Source organism: Streptopelia decaocto (assembly GCF_964273445.1).
Source record: "Streptopelia decaocto genome assembly, chromosome: 4".
NCBI lineage: Eukaryota > Metazoa > Chordata > Aves > Columbiformes > Columbidae > Streptopelia > Streptopelia decaocto.
In genome coordinates this window covers 6,314,064-6,335,212 of record NC_138658.1, presented here as the reverse complement: position 1 = coordinate 6,335,212, position 21,149 = coordinate 6,314,064, and the positions used below count along the sequence as shown (strand labels likewise).

Here is a 21,149-nt window from a genome sequence, read left to right as displayed (position 1 = left end):
AAAGACATTGAAAATATCTTTCTGATTATTGAGTTTCTTAAATGCAGAAACTTCAAAGGAAAGGAAATACATCTTACTTCCCTGTCATTATCTGGGAGGATGTAGTCTATCAAAGATCCTTCTGTTTCTTGGCAGACGCTGTTTTCAGTGTTTGGAAAGGAGTAAATGGCTACGTTTTAGTCAGCACAAGCATAGGAAAGTATAAGAAAACCTCCACCTTTGAATTTTTGCAGCTTGAGCAGCTGTTTGGAGAAGCAGCTTACCCCATTTGGAAGAGACATTTTAGTCTATCTTAGTAGGGCCAGGCATTATAGTTCATTTGGACCCTGAATGCAAGAGACCAGTTGAAAACCTTTTTGAATTTTGAAACTGCTTTTTAATTCCTATGAGCTATATCCAGATTTTTCATGGTTTCCTTATATGAAGGATAGTAACTTACCTGAAAAGGTAACAAAGCTGAGATTTTCACATATCTGTGATTCTGGGAGCTAATAGTTCATGAGCACCACCAAGATCACAGAAGTCACTCTAAAACCACAAGTGTTGGTAACAGAAGTAGCAAAGCAAAGATCTGCTGCTCTTGGTTGAAGCTCAAGTGAAACGTGCAAATTTAGCACAAAGATTAAACCCAGAATTTACCTTGAGAAATTTTCTTTAGCTCTTCTAGGAAAAGCACAGTGCACTTACACTGAATTTTATCTTATTTCTTACTGAACCTCAACCAAAAAACCCACTCATCTTTCCCAATGGATTCCTACTTATGTTTCCCTCTTTTCTGTCCTGAGTATTCCTCACACACACCCATTTTCTCACACATACAGGTAGTTGTGTAACACTGGATAATGCATAAACTTACAAGGTCTTCACAGAGATTTGCACTGTTCTGTTTTCTCAAACATTCGTCAACTTCATCTTTGTCTCGCAAGATTTCCTGAAGCCCAATTATATTCTGTGCAGACAGATGTATGGTATCCTAAATGAGAAGATGGTAGCAAAATTAAACTTTATTGCAATTTGTTTTAAAATACTGCATTCACTCATGCAGATGCTGCAGTAATACTGAAACAGAACTATTTTTGGTGTCTCATACCTGCGCAGTTTCCAGCTGTTGTGGGACTGTTTACTATGACAACATTTTCCTGTGCTTGGTATATTTTCAATGTGCACTATTTAAGAGTGAAGTTGTTAATGTTCAGCTGAAAAAATTATGCCCTCTCAAACAACCTTCATGTCTGTTTTGGGCAAACTTATGCTTTGAGGGGCCTCATGCATCTACTGTGTTGTAAGTTGTCCAGACGAGGGACAAGCAAGTTACAAGCTTGTCTTGTAACATCTTCAGAGAGGAGGATTAAAGCAAAGACATTTACAGCACCTGAGCATTCTGCACATCTAATTCCAGCCCTCAACACAACCTAGCAACAGGATGAAGGAAGGAGTCCTCACAGCCAAAATATATGTTTTAGGACATTTTAATTCACATGGCTGCAACCCAGTTGTTCCATTTTTAATGGGAAGCAGCTGGTGATGCACTGCAGCAGATGTGCGAGACCCAAATGGCTTCACGCAGTGACTGAAAGTAACTGTGCCACCAGACAGCACCTTCTTTTCTGCACTGCACCCATGGGTCTGCGTGCAAGCAACTCGTGTAAGGGGAAAAATGCAGAAGTGTGGTGTTCTAAACTTCTTTACCGTGGGCTCAGTAATGCAGGAACACCACAGCTCATTTATTTAATACTGTGATGTAGACAGGCCTGCTTATAAATACAGTGGTGTTGCCTAACCAGTGGCAGATACGTGAGTTAAACCACTTACGGACATGGTTTGTGGCCACAGATTTCAAAAAGGCCTGTGTACCCACCTGTAGTTGTTGCGAGGAGAGTGAAATGTTCTTCACGCACGATTTCACAGTCTTCTCTAAACTTTGGAACAACTTTTCTTCCTTATTAAAAGTTTGATCTTTTACCTAAAATAGATGTTTCTGCTGTTATTTTGGCAGCCTGAAAGAGCCTGGTTAATCACAGAATCACAGAATGTTCGGGATTGGAAGGGACCTCGAAAGATCATCCAGTCCAATCCCCCTGGTTAATGAAAGAGATGCCCAGAGCACTTCTGGAAAAAAACCCAAACCTTCCCTGAACTCCTCCCTTTGAAAACAGAACAGATTGGCCTCTAATTCTCCCAAGATCCAGTTTTAATCCAAGAAAAGTCAAAGGCACAGGGCAACATGCCAGAGGATTTAATTTTTAGTCTTTGTGGAAGCGGGGAGTTGCTTTATTACAAGCACATCCACGTGTACCAATGAAACTCTTCATTTTCGATACGCTGTTGCTCCGTTTGAGGAAACAATAGTGAAAATGGTAAGATATTTTTCCATCGTGCTGTTTTGTGGGTGATGGGGAGATTTCCCCCAGGCTGGCTGCAGGTGGAGCTGTTACCTGCTAGAAACCTTTAGCAGCTGGAAATAGGCTTGGGCTTCTTAATGCTAGCTGAAAAAAACAACAAACCAACCCTGAAAATGCATTTATTTCTGCCTACCTTTTACTTTGAGAAATGTCAAGTCTCTTTTTCAGTGGTCACAGCATGTTTCGGAGATGTGAACTGAAAACTTTCTTAGTCTAATTAAGCAGGAGAGAGGGCTGAATCTTTAACAGATGTATCTTGGTTCTTAAAATGCTTCTCAAACCAAACAAAACAAACCCCACAAAACAACAGAAAACAGAAGCTTCAACAGAAAAAAAAAATCACATCTCCTCTTAATGGAATTTAATTCCCTGGTTTTTCTTGACTTTCTAGCCTTGCCCATTCAGAATACAAAAATTTCCACTGTACAAATAAATGAAGAGGAAAAAAAATGGGGGTAGTTTGCATCAGAGAAAGGGGGAAACCACTGATAAAAAACAAAACAGAAAAAAAGACACGTATCTTCTAAAGTCACATCTAGAAAGGCAAGTGACCTTCTGCAATCAGCCATCTAATGCGGTGAGGTGCACCGCGTGTCATTTTCAAGGTCAGTTGTAATTGATTTTCTTTGAGATTTAGATTTAAGCTTTCCTGAAAATGTTTATCCTGCTAGGTTTTGAATTACAACCTCAAAATTATTAAGGAGTTGGGGTTTTTTTTTGCCACCTGACACCCATCAGACTTATCACAGTGTTCTTTGCATCTGGTAGTTTTGACAGTTCCTGGTAGAGCCAAACCCCATGGCCTTTCCTAATCAGAAGTATTGATCATCTTCCTTGGCGGATTCAGAACCTGAATGTTATAATGTGGAGCAAGACGGATTGAACATTTTCTCAGCACCAATAATAACTATTGCTGGTCTATCGGCAACAAGCTGATCTCAGGCTGAGTTTCACAAACCTACCGGTCGCTTCCTCTTGGCAATCAGATCACAAGTCTGAGAAACTCAGATAAAAAAGAAAAAGGTGGAGAACACATTACGTTATTTTCTGTTTCAATCACAAAGATCTTTCCTGTCTTCTGTGACAGTCAGAAAATGACTTTATAAATGACACAGAAAAAAAAGCAACACCACAAGCTCCATATCCAAAATGTTTCAAAAAAATACCCAGTGCAACAGCAGAACTGAAGCTGTCAATGCAAATCTGCATTTGGATCAGTAAGTACCTGAGGTTCTCCCCCCGTCAGTATTTTCAGGTGGCTGGTGACCCTCTTGGATTTCTTGCTAATGGAGTGGATATTCAGTCGGGAAAACTTCTCTTTAAGGGTTTCATCATCATCATTCCTCTTATACTTCAGCACTGCAGACAGAGAATTTCATGACACTAATAATCTGTATTCGCAGGGCTTTTCACAGGGATGGGCACACAGATATGAAACCATTTGAGAGCAAACGCTTTGATGTCGCTTGCTGTAATCCTGTGTGAAAATGCTTGAGGTGATGAAAACCCTGTTATCAACACTACTCTTGGGAAGAGTGAAGTTGAGGCTTCAACGTGGCAAGTCTATAAGAAATGTTGCTATCACTGTGTCTTAATTATTATGAGTGTTTGCAACTGCATTGCGGACAATAAACGTGGATATAGCATGAATTCTTTCATCATTTTCATATTTCTGGAGTTACCGGTCAGATAACACAGCTGGCTGAGGACAAGTGACCTCAAGGCATCTGTTACCTTCTTGAAACCCAGAGTATTACACAACTTGGGTAGCACCAGCCAAAAACTGTTGTAGTGATATGACTGAAGTTGAAACGTCTCTTGTAATTGCCAGCCCAAACCTACAAAGACAGAGAATTTTTTGTGCCTTTTTCTTACCTAAATCTTTCCTCCTTTTAAGTTCGTTGATGTTCACATTAATATTTTTCATAGCAAAAAGGGCATTTTCTAGTGCCTTGTGGTCAGGGTGAGAAGCAGGAGTTGAATTCAAGAGTTCACAGAGTAACAAGGGATATTTCATCACCCGTTGTACTGGTTTGATCATCAGGGATCCCATGTCCATTAGATTTGGCTTTCCTCTGTAATTTATACAAAAACAATGTCACATAAGGATAAACTCCCTGAACACAAAAACTGATCATTTTTGTCTAGCGATTAAAGCTGCTGCCTTTTATATCCTTCAGTTGAGCTTTCAACTACAGAAATTTCAAAACCAGAGCGGTTCTTTGCACTGAGTCACAGAAACGCAATTACCACTTAAGTCAAAAAATAAGATACATCTGTCAGGGAACACGGGCCATTGTAAACAAACCCCTCCTTTCACCCCCTCAATGAGAAACACACGCCAGCACTGAGTTTTCTGTATTTTCAGCAGTCTGCCAGACTATTGCTTTAGACATCACCTCTGAAACAGTCCCACTCAGTCTGAGGGTGTGTGTGGTGCAACTTACACACCGCAACACGCAGGAAGGGACATGTAGGTGGAAGAACAAATAACAGGAAGTTTGAGAAACACATATGAGTGGGGACATTACATCTTGCTCTGGCCCCTCAGGCTTAAAACTGCAATATCTCTGCTGCGAGTAACTGGCATGCCCGTTCATGGCTGCATCGCTTCCCACAATGTTTCTCAACTCACTGCAGCGCCTTTTAAGCTTTACTGTCATTTACCTGTGGGTTTTCTTTGCTGGCTATTTCTAACGATGCCTGAGCTTCCAAAGGCTACCAGATCTGGCCTGGGGAAATGCTGAACAGAATATTCACCCAGGCTTGATCCAACCTGCTGGAAATCACCTTACACCAAGGCAGGAGCCTGGGGTGGCAGAAGGATGAGGGTAGGAAAGCCACAGCTTCCCCTGCGGGCACAAGGATGCTCTGCAGCTCCAGGCTTGTTCCTTTGCTCACACTCTCTAGGCTTGAAGGCGAGAGGCTGTACAGTTTGCAGGTCGTCACAACAGCCTGGAGAAAACAGGGACCAAGCCACATGTGCCTTCATTACCTTCCACATGGATGGTAGAAACATGGAGCAGGTAACACCAGGTGGCCAAGCTCTAGAGTCAGGGTCAGTCATTACTGAGGGTCCAGCAGACATGCCTTGTGTCTCCTCATTACAACACATTCCTGAGCAAACCAGACAACGCTTTAACACCATCGCTGGTATGAACTATCTGTGACATCCAGACCTCCCCTTTGCAACTGAGCTTGAGCTGGTGCTAACAGAGTGAAGGGCAGTAAAGCAGAGCAAGCATTGTCGGGTTTGCATGCCCAACAAGGCTGCTTTGGACATGAAAAGCTTGTTTGAGGTTAACCATGCAAGAGTTAATGCTAGGTGAAGAATGATTCCTGCACATGGAAAGGTGGAATAACACAATGTTGAAGGAAAGCACAAACAATAGGGAACAGCCACTAGGTTTTGCAGGCTGACATCTATTGTTTTGTGCAGCAGGAAGAGTAAGGAAAAAAAAGCTTTCATTCCCACTTTTATATGTGTAAAAAGTACAAGAGCCAATCGTCACTGCTGACTAATTAACTAACAATTTGAATGCCTTTGAGAAGAGACATCTGCATATTTAAAGCATCTCTCTCGCACAGGCATTATCTGGAAAAAAGTTCTGCATGAAAAAAATTAACAGTAGATGCCTTTTAAGGCTTCTTGATGTCCCCAAACCCTCTCATCATTTCAATCCCCCTCATTTCCCCTGTATCCTACATTAAATATAGAGAGCTATTTTCCCTTCTTTTAGCTTCTGGCAGCAATAATGAAAAAAAAAATCTTAAATTGTTATTGTTTTCTCTGAAAAGCCCCATGAATGCAAATCTCTAAAAGCTGCCTCATGAATGGAAAAATCTTCAAGTGTCTTCTTTTTATATAGTTGCACTTTGGACAGCTGCCCAAGTGATAAACAGCCCTCTGTTCGCGTATCTGCATGACACAGTCTTGCAATATGGTTCGAGAGATAGTAGGTTTGTTATAAGATAATGACTCCCTGGGGCACGAAATGCCACAAAGTTCAACTCATCTAATTCTCCCCAGCAAGATGAGCTGACGATAGCCCCTCTCCATGGCCGAGCCCCGTTTGCAATGCACCCCATTGGCAGGACATGGCCTTGCCATACAACTGTAACAGGCGAGTAACGGCTTGTGACATCTATTGTGCAGAAAATGGAGTTGATAATTCATTTGTGATGCTACTTCAGCCTCTCCCCCCCCTCCATGTTATTGTGAATTTAGCAAGTATTCTATGTCATATGTAGCTGTACTAATCTCATCCCTAATTATTACCATAGCGCCACAGTAAATGCAGCTCAGCTAACTGCAGTGAATTTCACAGCATACCCTTCCTCTCTCCTCCCAGCAAAACAAAGTCACAAAGGCAGAAAGATTCCCACCTGTTTATAAAACACATAGTGGTGAGCTATGCAAAGACAGATGATTCAGGATTTAATTTCATTTGCTATCATTAACCAGCACCTGGGTCCAGTGGCAAACAACAGTGAGTGTGGTACAACAGGGCTGAGGCTGGTGGCATATTCAGCTTGGCAGTTTTGAAATGTTCCATTGGCATCATAGGCTGCAGAGCGACTTAAAGTCTTGGGCTTTGTGGTTTACTGTGCGCCAGTTCATTTTAGTACAAGGCATGCAGGGCAAATAATTCACTGTGCCTTAAGACCCTCATGCAAACTCAGGGCATTCACTGAGGCTGCATAGTTGTTAAGCCAAGCAGAATTTAACCTATCGAGCTGCTGGCAAAGGGCAGCACTGTCTGGTATTTATGTAATTGTTTTCTTGCTCACGCTTGAATGAAAAGCAATCTCAGAGCAGCAACATCACAGACCCTTTGGGGTGACTTACTCCGTATTTTCCGGTTCAACGTTAACCAGATTTCTGGGTGCGGTTCTGCCTGAGGGTTCCCAAGACTCTGCAGCCTCTAAGCAGAGTTGCAGGTGATGGCGTTTCTGAGTGTCCCCTCGGTCAGCTGGGAAGGCAAATGCCACCACACTGGGCAAGGCAACCAAGCTCAGGGAGGGCACTGTAGCTAAACATGGCTCATTGCACTCTGCACAGCTTTATAAGAGCCAGTTTAAGCTCAGAAAGTGAGAGGTACCCTACACTGTTCGAAGGAGAAAATGGGGTGTTCATTTCTGGTTCAGTTACACAAGGCAGAGCTGCCAGTATTGTGCTATTTCTATATGTGTTGCTGTCTCACATGATCTTATTGTGGCTCTCTGGGTACTTTGTCCCTCCTTGGGAAACAGGAGTGTACAAGAATGTCCCTTACCAAAACAAAATGAAGAAAAACTATTATTTCCTAACATTGACTAAAGCTTGAAAACCCCAACTTGCAAATCCTTCGAAGTCTATTTTGCACTGATCTTATTTATGACCTGTGATCGACTGACTGATTAATGAATTGTCTGGCTTCACAGGTGTTCCTCATCTACCAATATAGACCACACTTGCTCCTCTTTTGTCTCTTAACATTTCTGTCTGGGGTTGCAATCATTTTCTTCAGCTCAGCTAACCCCTCCTCTGACCTCTCCCTGCAGGTAACTTCAGGAGATGCTGCATTTCAATGATCCCAACCTGCTGGATGTCCAGAAACCACCGCTGTGAAAAACTCTCCTTTATAGCTTTTCAAAGATGTCACATTTGGCACAGAAGTCCCTTAACCACAAGTTTTCGATGGCTGGGTGAGTATTCTGGCAAAGCTTTGCAATGAGCTTGTTCTTTTCTGATGTTCTTCCAGCCACTGTCACAGGGAAGATCCTAAGGTGGGCTTCTTATATAGGGCTACCAAAGAGGTCATCATCTTAAAAAGAGCTTTACCTGTGAATCTAATGTGTGTTGTAGCAGGTCTACAGAGGCCTATGCAAAATGATTTCAGAGCGTCTGCATTTCAGAGACTGACACTACACAGCTTCATCAACCACAAGTTTTGAAAGATACTGCAAAGATAGTGCAGTGGTAATTAGAAAACTAGACAGGCTTAGGGAAATTAAAACTAGAGTCTTTATCCTGTATGTCCTGGAAAAATCTATATGTTATACTGACACAAAAGGCTCGTGTTCTTAAAATTACCTTGTGTACAATTTTAAGAATACTGAAGCATATTTTAAAGATTATTTCGCATGTAAGAAAGGCATAGTACTTACTCTTCCTCGTATATCTTTCTGCAAAACAGAAGAAAACAAAACATAGATTAGATTCCTCCTAAAAGGATTTATACAGATCAGGGGCCAGGTTCCCAGGTACACTTCAGTGACACAGAGCAGCTGTAACTGGCCAGTTAACTTAGGTTTATGGCTGCTGTGTGTCAGCAGAACTGCACAAAACAGCCAGAGGGTACCGGTGAATCTGGCCCTATATCTTTTTGAAAGGACAGCCCCAAATGAGAAAGGATTGTCAGAAACCTGGCTTTGGCTATAAGACCCAGCTTTGTCCTAACACTGTTAGAGAAGGAAGTTTGGGTAGCCATGCAAACAATGGTAAGTAACATCAAGTCCTTAATACAAAAAGTAAAATTAAACCTGTCATTCTTACACTCTGCATACATTCTTATCTACTTTATTTAAACAGAAATGTATTTCTAAATGAGAAATAATACACTTCAGCCTTTTAAGATATAGAATCAACGAAGCTGTTAAGTGTTTTGTAGGCTACACATCAACTGAAACCTCTTCAGAGTAGGATGGTGTTGATACATACACTGAAAGCAGCAGGGATGTACAATTATAGTTTGGAAACATGCAAACATATGCATAGAATATTTTCCTTATGCTATGAATTCCCTCAAATGCAAGGGAATCAAAATGTCACTCTTTCTCTGGGTTAGGCTTTCCTGATGTCACATCGTCAGTCACTGCTTCCTGACTGCCTGCGCTCTTATCTCCTTGCCCACCGGTGCCTCACCGAGCATCTGGAAGCTGGTGCTTTCATAGCCTCTGTACTGTCAGCACTTTGCATGCTTATGATGTCCCTCTGCCCCTGCAACAGTTGACCAAGCTACTTCAGGCTGAAAGCAGAGCAGGTAGTTGCCAGCATCCTTTCATATTTACCAGCTGCATTTCCTTGGCTAAGCTAGCAAACAACACCCCCAGTTTGCATAATTGCTGCTGAAACACAGGACTCCGCAGAATTTGGATTTGCACACGTCTCCAGGGCAGACACCTACATTTTGGGATGGAATTTCTCCTCTTCAGCCAACAGCAGGAACAGGAATCTCAGAATGGCTAATTAAATCTGATTTGTCTGTGCAGATGTGCAGAGTGCCACTCTCAAATTGCTCCTGATATAGAAGTTGTTTTTCACATGCGAGATGTTACTCAGCTGAGGAACAGAAGCCCCTAGTAAGGTGGGCCCATTTCAGTTTTAAAAAAAATTGAACAATAGTCTTTCCAAGGGGAAAAAAAATATTTAAGAAGTGAACATTTTTCAAGTAGTCACCACCAGCCCCTTCATTTATTGTCTCTCACAATGGCCTATAACTTATTTGGTAAAAACGCTGCATAATTTTCTTCCCAGGAGAAGTATTCTCCAATCAGTAGTAACAGGTTTACATGAGCACAGCTCTGTTTTTGAGTGTGCTCTTTCAGACCTTAATATTTGAATTGCCAGCAATCTTTAGGCACTGGGGAAAAACTCAGCATAGTAAACATGCACCAGTGCTTTTTTTGCTGGTTCCCGTTTAAAGGCTAATCAGGAAAGAACAAAACAAAACAAGGCTTCATTGTGGGGAAGGTTTTGTCACTTCCTGCTAGCCAAGGCTACAATGGCTCAGCAGAAAATAACCTTTCTCTTCACAAATCCCAGCTGTGATGTTAGAACAGGGGCTCCTCTTGCTGGCTCTGGAATTCAAGTGGCAGCATCCACCCTAGCATGTACGTGGACACTATCTTTTATCTTTATTTCCTTCCATGTCCCCTTGCCTTAGCAACAGGGATGAATGAACGACAGAAGCGGCTTCTCTTGATCAGCTGGAAAAGAATATTGTAGGCATCAGCAACTAAAACACCCCTTTAGGGGAGATACTTGGCCATCCATTAGCCTGAAAGCCTGAGTTTATAAGAAAATCTATTTTTTAAACTTCCAGGGTAGCTAAAGGTTAAGTACCCTGCACATACACTTTGTTATATATTTAATAACTGAACATGTTGCACAAAATAAGCCTTATTTTCAGCATAACCTGTCTTCAAAGTGAACATTTCTCTTTTAATGCTGTTAATATTCTCCTCCACTGTTCTTTCCAGATTTCACTTGGACATACTTCCCACCTCCTAAGTCTTAAGACATCTCTGCAGACTGATCACTGACTGGGCTGTGGTTGAAATGTGAGCTGCTGATGTATGCTGCATTATTTGTGACAGCTTTACATCCCTCCTACAAGCATGCAGCAATGGGCCTTTCCTGGAGCTGGGGCTGGATCTCCCATCTGAAAGACCGTGGTGTGTTCCCTCCTGACAGGTCTGTGTGACAATTTTGGGAAAGTGAGGGGGCAAGGGGATTTATGGGTGGGAAGAGAAGCATTCTCTGTGGAGTGGATGAGCTGGTTCCTGCAACTGGCTGCAGGAAGAAGCCAAGCTGGAGGAAAGATGGATCTGTTATTCTGCAGCATCCCCAGTTCTCAACACATCTCCGCAAGGGGCTGGCACTGGCGCTGATGGTACAAAGCACCTTCCACTGGTGGCACGTGGCATCTTGGGCACAAAGCACCTTCCACTGGTGGGACCTGACATCTTGCTCCGACACCGATCACTCTCAAACACCCCCATCATGAGGGGTCGGGCACCACACAGCTGCTCCAGGTCCCGGGGGCCTTGCAGCACGGGCCCAGAAACACCAGTAGGTGTGAACAGCTTCTTCACACGCTGTTTTAATTCACGCAATAGCGTTGCTGAAGATGGGGGCAGCAAGTTTCCTGGGAGCTGGGTAAGGTGTTCCAAATTGCCCGTGATATGATGCAGGATTTTTTTTGCCAGTATGGGGCACTGAAGCTAAGGGAAGAGCAACCTTTCTTCCGCTATTTTTGGCCATCTTAGAGAGAAAGAAATCTAATCATGGCCCCTGGCTTGTCATCTTTTCATGAAAGCAGCATAAGCCAGAGCTCCCAGCAAGCCTCATAAAACTCCAGATTTACAGGGGACCTTTCATCTACATCCATTTAAAATGTTCCCTGCCAGGCAACTGACTATGGACGGAAATCATCATTTGAAAAGATCTTACTTTAAGGACTGTACACAGTGTCTTAAATGCTGCTTCAGTTCTTCATCCTTTTCATAGGATTCCAGCATGGTGTGTGCATCATCGTGGCGATAGCAGTAGATTTTATATGTGTCTTCTAGTGGGCCTTTAATCTGCAAGAACACTTCCCCTGTTAAGGAGAAAAACAAAGCGTGTCAAGCCAGACAACAGCATCTCAGAAGGAGTTTTATTATTCCACCACATTAGCCGTGAGCTAAAAAGGCTGGCTTCCACTTTACTTCCCTTAGAAACGATCTTGCGTGTTTATGTGCATTATTTATTACATGTATTTCTCAGCTGCTCATCTTTGTCATAGCCAGGCACCATTATATCAGTGTTAATGCACAAAAATTCCCCCAGGAAAAGGCATGAAATCTCTACACTCTGCACCCCTTCATACACAACCCCCTAATTCACTGCCCCAGTTAAATGCCCCTTCAGTGGAAACCACACAGGAGAAGCTTAACTGCTAAGGAGAGACCATTTTTGTGCTGTGGACTGGTAAGAGGGATGGATGTAAGCCTGTTAATTTTCCTTTTGACTTTTTTTCCAACTGAATATGAACTTAAATGGGTTATAACAGGAATAATGACTCTAACTTCCATTAGCCATTTCACTTTTATCTGTTTTGCAAAATCCTGAAATGGCAATTGTTATGGCCTAGAATAGAGATTTTTCTTCACATTGACAGAGGAACAACCTCCTCCCCTAATTAAATAAAACTGCCACGGACTACAGCCATTTTTATATAGTATCTAGGCTGCTATACAACTGAAGGGGGAAAACATTTCCATTTCCAGTCCTCCACACCACCATTTTCCCAAAAGAACAGTTGGGAATTTTAGAGGCACTAAAGTAGTCCTGCACCCATTTCCCATTTCATTCTGGTGCCTAATCCTTTCAGCTGAAAACTCCTGTATTGGTTTCTGTGTGTGTAAGAAATATTATCTGAGCGGAGAAGACACGCTGCAGCTCTTCTGCTGGGATATTCACTCGTTTCTTACACCGTGATGTAGCAGCATGTTGATCAGCATCCATGGAAATGCAGATAACAAACAACAGGAATGGTGAAAACTCCTGTCTCAGGCATTTACTGAAAATTACACCTATGTGGCAACCAGTCCAATGTTTTATAAACATTCCGGTTGAGTTATGGTAGTGATTATTAAAGTTAAAAGCCGAACACCACATTAATTGGGAGCTTTCTATTCATTCACAGAGTGAACTCCAAGCTGTCAGGCATCCTGCATGTTTCATCCTGACCGGAGCGGGCTGTTTCATAATACATTGCATTGAACTGCTCTGTCTTAAAGTGAAAAATGATTCAGTTACCACAGTAACACAGCTCTGGGTTTTTTCCCTTAGCAGCGAAGGTTAACTGGGCTTCTAATGCATGTTGGTTCCAAGGTGTGAATAAGGAAACAACAGTGACAGAACTAAGACCATGAGTTCATTTTAGTTACTGCGAGGCCACGGCCAGAAAAGCACCAACACACTATAGTTAAATGCTCTTGAGCTGTCTGTCTGCTCTGTCTTGTGCTTAATGCTAATGCAGGTGGCTACCAAGGCGCTTTGCATCCTGACTTTCCCATGAACTCGCTACACGGGCCTTTATCAGCCATGGGGGTAAGGGGAAACCTTAACAAACTTTCTCTTGATCCTGCTCCCTTGGCACCTGATTCACAGCTCTCACGCTTTTCACCAACATTAAGCAGAGCTCCAAGTGTTTAGCACGGGCCATACTATGCTAAGCCCTCAACTGAGGTTATGTTTTGAGTAGCAAAAATGCAAGCTGTAGACTTATAGCTTATTTCAGCAGGTACTGGAGGCTGGAAATTATCATTCACTTCTCCAGAATGAAAGAGATGAGCAAAATCTGTTCACTGATGTATTGTGCCACGATGACAGATACTTTCATTGATGCTCAGTGATGAGAAAAATTATGTGCTGATTTCACGGATAAGGCCTTTTAAAAGCAGACAGATTTCTTAAGCCTGAAGCCCTTCTTGGTTCTGAGCCATACGGACCAAATCAGATGAGCTTTGGGCACACCACTGCGGGAGCTTGCTTCATGGGCCAAAACCACATGGGATTTCAGCACAGGTTTAAAAATGCTGAGTCTTTTGCACATTCTGACGGATCCAAATGTGCCTGATGCCTCTTCTTAAGTGTGGTGGTCATCAGTCTCAAAATCCGAGGAGGAAGGCTTGAACAACAGAAAGTTTCTCCCTGTGGCTTTCAGTGGTGCTTCCTGCATGGACAGCAGTGGGAAAGGGAGAAAGAAGGGGTCTAAAAGCTAATAAGGTTACTAAGATTTCATGTTCCTCTGTATACAGCATCCAGAACAGAGAGCAGAAAAAATACAGGAGAGAACTAAAAAGGTATTTAACCTCAGCCATGTTTAAGCATCAGAAGACCAAGCACCAGAAAAGGTCTATCTATATTAGCACAAAACTGGACACACAAACCGGATCCTTTTGAGGATGGTAATTACCAGAAGACACACTCCCACGGCACATTTTATGCATCCAACCATAAAGAGCGTATCTCAATCTACAGGAACAGGCTATAGCCATCTGAAGTAAGACCTCTTGACACATGTTGTATGGATACCAAGTCCTTAGCACCAACTGTTTCACTTTACAAGTCTGCTCCTATTGGACATTACTACTCATCAAGGTGGACACAGCATAAGCTGCAGAGACGATAGACTAAAATCAGATATGAATACGAGCAACCACATTGCTTTGGTTTCAAACCAGGTGATTAGCAGTTCTCCTCAACCTGCCAGGACTGGGTTGCCTTCCAAAGTGACGTATTTCAATGCAAGTTGTTTAAACACCATAAACATGATAGAATATGATGGGAGTGTTAAACAGATTGTCAGCCTGCTTTTTCTATAGCCTGGCTTTAACAATTTTTACATTGATTATGAAGATCCCGAAGACAAAATTATCACCTTGCTGTACTTTTAGGGGATGACAAACTTACTAACTTATTGTTTATAGTGATACAGTTGTTCTCCCTGCTTTTGTCTCAGCGTTCAGAAGAACACCTCACAGCTTACTTGCCATCTTTTTCCCTGATATAATTTAGCCAACTTTGTGATCCACAGTCCCATACATTTTTATGGTTCTTTGTCTGATTCTGGAGAAATACAACCTAATAGATGGATGGAACTCTTTGTCTTCACTTCTGGATGTGGCAGGGAACTAAAAGGATGATTCTCTTGGCTGTGAGCACAGCACTTCCTGCTAGAATAGAACGTTGCTTATTAAGGGTATGACTCATCATGATGCACTTTTATTGAAATACCGCCAGACAACGCAGTTGCATCAAACTACGTTAAGCTGTTGCCTTGGCAAACCAGACTGAGACCTGCTAGGATTAATACCTTTCCCAAGCCTCATATACTTTAATGTCATGTTTCTTAGTCAAACCGCAACCGATAATTTTTTACCCCATTATTTGTGAGAAGAGGAGGCCTTTCTATAACATGTTACCTGTTCTTTGTGGTCAGTTTAGGGAAGAAAGAACCTCTCTGACCTCTGAATCATAGCTGGAAGGTTTTTAAACTAAACTGGCTGACTTTGCACTGAAGCAAGTTAAGAATTCTCACCTGATCCCTCAGGGTGGATTGGGTACCGCCCCTGCTCTGAAGAAGCAGTTATGGGAGAGCTGGTGGGTGGTAACTTCTTACATCTCTCCAGCTGTGCCAGAATGTCAAGTGAATAAACAGATCACAGCCTTAACATTCATAGTCTCACCTGCAGAATTTGTGACTGGTGACATATCCAGGAGCAACCGGTTTGCTGGAAATACCTGTGAATCCCTACCCCTGCCCAGACTCTCACAAACTTCATAACTTTCTTGCCTTTACTGACCGTGTCCCTGTTAAGCCTTAACCACCTGTTAGATGAATTGTATTGCCAGTAGATACACATTTACAATGTTCGAGGGAGGTGTGATGTGTTTATTATTCCAATCATTTTTAATGCTTTTCTTGAATGGTAAGATTCTGAGTATGCAATATAAGAGTTGGTGTGCAAGCAGAGTTAGGTAGGCAGTATCAAACTAGATGAAAAGGATATTATCAATATGTGGCATAACCCAGTGCTGCAGTTTTTACTCATGCTAAACTCACTCTTCCCTTCCTCCCTTCCCCTCAACATCCAGATAGATGGAAGAAAAGCATCATGATCATATGAGTACAGTAGAGCAAGTGGACAGGGTTCACATGTCATTTTTCCGGTGTCATTATGGACAGCTTGTAGCATGTTAGCCACTGGGAGCAGTACTAGTTAAGTCTGATGAGGGTAGAGGACAGGAGACTGTTATGTTTATTCTTTCACGTAGCTTTGTAGAGCTCAAGAGGACAGTAAACATACCGATTATTTGCATGGGTGGTTCCACATCTGTCGTGGCTTCTTCCAACAATGACAGCAGTTTGGCTGATACTTGATGGACCAATTCGATGTTGCTAAACAAGCCATCCACGTCAAAGCGAGCAATCTAATGGAATACAAATATTAAGTGGCTACTGACGAAGGATAAAGAAGGACATTGTGTATTACAGACCTTCTCTTGCTAAACCCTGAGTATTCAACACTCCAGGAAGCACCACTTCTGCAAAACCTCATATAAACATCCTCCTTGTGACTTCAAGGACACATACACAGTTTTCAGATTAGTATAATATGGCTGACGCACTTAACAAAGGGTATGTTATCAAGTGCTTTTAACCTTATTTTGAACTAACCCTAACCTGAAAGTGTTTGCCTGGGAAGGAAATAAGTATTATCATCTGAATAAGAAAAGATCCTTAGCTGGCTTTAAAATACTTGTTTACTTTCCCACTTAGGAAAAGAACAGTTGACAGTGGGTTTGATTCCAGTTGCCAACAGCAGTCACTACATAAACTGAGACCTTGGTGCTTTGGTGCCAGCTACCAGGTACAAAGATTTCCAGATGGTGGTACCATGTTAAGTTAGTTCCCTATAAATCCAAAAATACAATTGAGATCGTATAATTTCCACTAAAAGAAACACATTTACAATTCTGGGTATTAATATAACCTAAAGAGCTTCCTGCAGATCTGGGCACGCAACATTGACTTGGGTGAACTGCATCAGTTTACACTAACAGAAAATTTGGATCCGTGTCCCTACTCATTTTAAAGCAAGTAAAAAATTTCCAGGACATGTACTTTTCGTGCAGTAGTTAGTTATTCCTTGCACAGCAGAGCAAGAGTTAACATTTGGGGACAACTGGAGATAGCCAGTGGTAATGTGCCGATACTGAGAACAAAGGCAAGATTGATTTCGACATCCATAATGATACCCTCTGAGCGTATCTCTATTAGAAATAGAATTGCTGACTTACATAGCAGCTTACCAGATGCCAGGAGGATCAAATTGCATGCCATTGTAACAAAATCAGAAATATATTTTCAGTACTAATGCAGTTAATTTCTTTGTAAGTATTATAGGGGCTAAAGCATGTTTTATCCATTTGGAAATATGAAACATATTCATTGCTAGGTCAATTTTCTAAATGCTATCCTTCTCTAAACACATTACAAACTTTCAGTACAGTAGTTTATCTGCCAACTAGCCTTAAAACCATATAACATTCTTGAAAGCCTTTCAAAAATGCAGAGTTTATTAAATTAAGACAGTTATAATCTCTAAATTGCTTTTCCTGTATACATCTAGCACAGGACTTCCGACCTCTGCTCCAGTACAATGCCTACATAGTATTTGGAACTACGCTGTGCATGGACACTTGAACACTTTAATACAGTGACAAAGGGCAGAATTGGAATGTATGTTTTCAGTTGGCTGGAAAAGGGCAAAGGAATACAGCACACTTGTCAAAAATCTCAGCACGTTCAACCAGGGACTCCTCTTGCTCAGTGCTGGCCAGGCTGGGGAGGGACTCAGGTGGAGAATACTTCTAAGTGGATGAACAAGTGAGGAGGAAGAAGTCAAGAACTCCTTAAAGCTATGTCAGCAGATGCCAGGTCTTCTGAAAACAGCTTGGAACAAACTCTGACAGAGCTTTAAGGAAGAAAAATGGTCCTTAAACAGCACAAGCTTCAGCTGGCCACGGTGTTTCCCAAAGAGGCAGCGCCCACGTCATCTAAAGACACTTTGGCCCCTGCACCTCTATTTTGTCACCAATTTCACAACAAACCCTACATAGAGAACATTTGGGTTAAGGTCTGTTTCAAATTATTTTTATTCTGTATTAGCAGCAGACATAGTTTGTGCAGCCTCTGTTAATGCTATGTTGCAGGCCACATAAATACGAGTCTTTCTCTGGACAACCTCTCCTATTCCCAGCTTTCCGCTGCACAATTTTTCTAACAATTGCAATATTGTTGAGGAAAAGGTGCTCTTTGAAGTCTCAGCTGAAAAAGAAAATAGGTATCATTGGCCTAATAATAAGATCTTTTGCCTGAAAGATAGCTTATGAGCCTTCCTTCTTAAATGTACCTTTTCCGTGTAGAATGCAAATTCTGAAGTGCTCACTGGGCTGCTAGACTTGGTATTTCTCCACAACAGCTGTTTGAAAGGCTGGATAAAGTTATCTGTGCTTGCATTAAGGTTATCTGTGAGCAGAACGTGGGTGAGTGGAGACCCTGACATCACCACCTCACCTCCTCCTCCGCCCCCAGCGCTCACCTGCTTCTTTCTCAGGGGCTGAATCACTTCCTTGATGCAGAGATCCAGGTCGCTGATATAGTCTTTCTCCGTCTGCATGAGCTCTGCGATGATTTTCACCCTCTTGGCCATCATGCACCTCCTGACTTGTTCTTCGTCCTCCTGTGGTGAAGTGGCAGGGGATGAGGACCCCGCTTGAGGGGACATCTTTTCTGTTTAAAAGAGGGAAATCTGTGAGGAGCACCAGTGCTTCCCCAGTTTGCCCTGCGTGACCACAGGGGAACGTAAACAGTGCCTGTTGGAAACTCCAAAATCACCATGGGGAGCAGGAAAAGAAATGGCAATCCTGGATCAGACTGGATGTTGTCCCATCACTGATGCCCTTCTACATCTATAATGATTTGGAGGATGGGAGAAAGCATCTTCCTGCGGAAGAAAAAGGCTGTGTTTACCATAAATAAGCTTCACTGGAATAACTTTTGCTCCGTACAATGTAATGTTACCTCTATTCATGGAAGGCTGAGGGCTGTAGGTACTGGAAGATAAACTTTTAAATTAAGACAATGTTACAATGATGATGAAAGCTATAATTCTGTTTAAAAATATTTCTTTGATAGAGGCAAAGGAATTACAGGAGAATGTGGGAAAACCTTTAATGATCAATAACAAACATTTATTGGAACAACAAATATCACGGGGATCAAAACATTCTTAACTATTTTTCCACACTTCAGACCTAGAATATCTGATTTCTTCCAAACACATGGAAATGCAAGCAAATCTTCTACAGCCAGGTAATTTATGTGTGCTACAGGACCTACTTATCTGATGGTCTTGCCTTTTGCTGGTTTGTAAGCCAACCTGCAGACATCCATGTCATCTGTACGAAGGGCACCAAATTTTATCTGTGTACACTGACAATCTGTATTTTGCATTAGGAAAAACACACATAGGGGAAAAAAAAAAAAAAAGGTGAAATATTTCAGAGGCTATTGTGGATTTTTTCTGCTAGCCACAAGATGGTGCAGAGCACCAAGAAAAATGGACATATCATTACCCTACTCATCTTCGCATTACCCAGGCCGCGCTTTGACAGCACGGGCTTTTATTACTTAGAGGCCAAGGATGGAAATCTGTGCTGAGGATCAGAACGCTAAGCCTTGGTGTCAACTTCTCGTAGGGAGAACACTGTATAATGAGGCAATAGCAAGCAGTATCTGATGCTTTGCTTGCTGAGAGCCAATACGGAATATATTGGAGTTTTTTTGATTTATCGTCAAGGTTGAGGTCATGAGCACTCGAGTGAGCGCCGAGCAGCGTGTGTCTCACCAGGCTGTAGGTGACAACCTGGATGTGTGGGGAAACCGAGCAGCTTTCAGAAGCTTTGAACCTCCTTCCGCTGAGAGCTGGGAAATGTTGTAAAGCCAAGGATCACCATCCTCAACCCCTTCTACAACTATGCTGGCCACTGATATTCAGAAAGGACAGGTTTGTTATTGATCCTTCTCCCATCAGGTTTTCTAGTGAGACTGATGTGACCACAGCTTTTGTTTTAAATAGCTGCTTTTGGGACTGCATCTCTGCCTCTGTACTGATAGTTTTAAGCAGTGAGGACAAGGAACCCAAACAAACTGGGGAGGAGGGGCTGTTTTTTGAGACTTCTTGTATTTAGGGGCACTTTCTGCTTTTGAGTTTTTAACCTTGAAGTGTCTGCATAACACAGGCATGAACACGGACAACAAAATAGAAACACGATAAGAATGTCTCCCCTCTGCAAGGCTTGAGCTATTGAAAGAATTCCAAGCTGAATCCACGCTGGTGTGAGCGCACAGGACCAAAGGTGCTGTGTTCTGGAAGAAGCAGACTCTGCCATTATTTTAGTGAGGAAGAGAGCGAAATTGGTACTGGCACCACTCCACAGCTCCCTCTGAGCGATTTTCTGCTAGGGGTGCAGAATGACAACACCTTACCTGCTGCTTGCGTGCTAAAACGGCAGGTACTTTTTCCTCTAAAAACTTACAGTATGTTACCACACTCATAAATCACAAGGAACCACATGAACAATCAATTTCTGTTCCAGTTCTGCACCAAAATCAGCGTTTTTCTTGAGATTGGGTGTGAAAATGTTTGCATGCATGTGTCTATATGTGGGAGTCCAGGGTGACTCCTGAGAAGGTGCAGAGAGGACCAGATGTCCTGGAAGATCTCAGAAGTGTCATTTCATCTCAGATGCAGCATTGTTATGATATCAGATGGAATCTGAAGGTAAACACAAGATTCTTTGCAAAAGAACTTTCTTATCTTCTATACTGGAACAGGAGAGGGCATTATATGCGCAAAACAAAGCCGCTGTTATCCCACTTCAGGCTCGAATTTTCAATCCCTTGAGAGGCTGTTCTTTCAGTTTATGTCACTAGATTGCCCTGATCAAATTTGATGCTTGAACTATGTCAGGGCTCATCTATTATCCTTATTGCATGATAGATAATAATGCCAGGAAATAAAAACTGTTCTCAACAGGAAGAAATAACCATGAGAAATATCAGGTAGGTGCTGTTTCCTTATAGAAAACATGTTTTTTAATAAATGTATTCTTTTGTTAAAAGTAATATAATTGTCCATTTTCACTCAATACATTAACTTTTTCATTTTCAGACATGTCTGTCTCTATAGAATGCAACATCAAGATCCTGAAGTGATGATTACAGCCAAAACCTGTGATTTCGTGTTCAGCTGATTGCTTTTAACCAGTCTGAGAACATTAGTAGCTTGCTGAAATCCTTGTGGAGTAAGTAACTGTTTTGTGAATGCACAAACAGCAAGTTCATATCTGGAATAGAAGCAGCC

The 21,149-nt window shown here is 42.1% G+C and overlaps 1 protein-coding gene across 1 annotated transcript in view; it reads right to left on the bottom strand.

Annotated features, from left to right (window-relative positions):
* The window catches only part of ARHGEF38 (Rho guanine nucleotide exchange factor 38), a gene marked incomplete at its 5' end in the record, with an annotated part of 33,492 nt that overhangs the window by 5,466 nt on the left and 6,877 nt on the right, over positions 1-21,149 (bottom strand). Inside the window, 8 exons of the mRNA XM_082050680.1 lie at positions 857-973; positions 1,859-1,963; positions 3,628-3,761; positions 4,278-4,477; positions 8,553-8,570; positions 11,620-11,767; positions 16,026-16,149; positions 18,324-18,514. Coding sequence (XP_081906806.1) covers positions 857-973; positions 1,859-1,963; positions 3,628-3,761; positions 4,278-4,477; positions 8,553-8,570; positions 11,620-11,767; positions 16,026-16,149; positions 18,324-18,514 — 1,037 coding nt within the window. The remainder of the gene's footprint in view (positions 1-856; positions 974-1,858; positions 1,964-3,627; positions 3,762-4,277; positions 4,478-8,552; positions 8,571-11,619; positions 11,768-16,025; positions 16,150-18,323; positions 18,515-21,149) is intronic.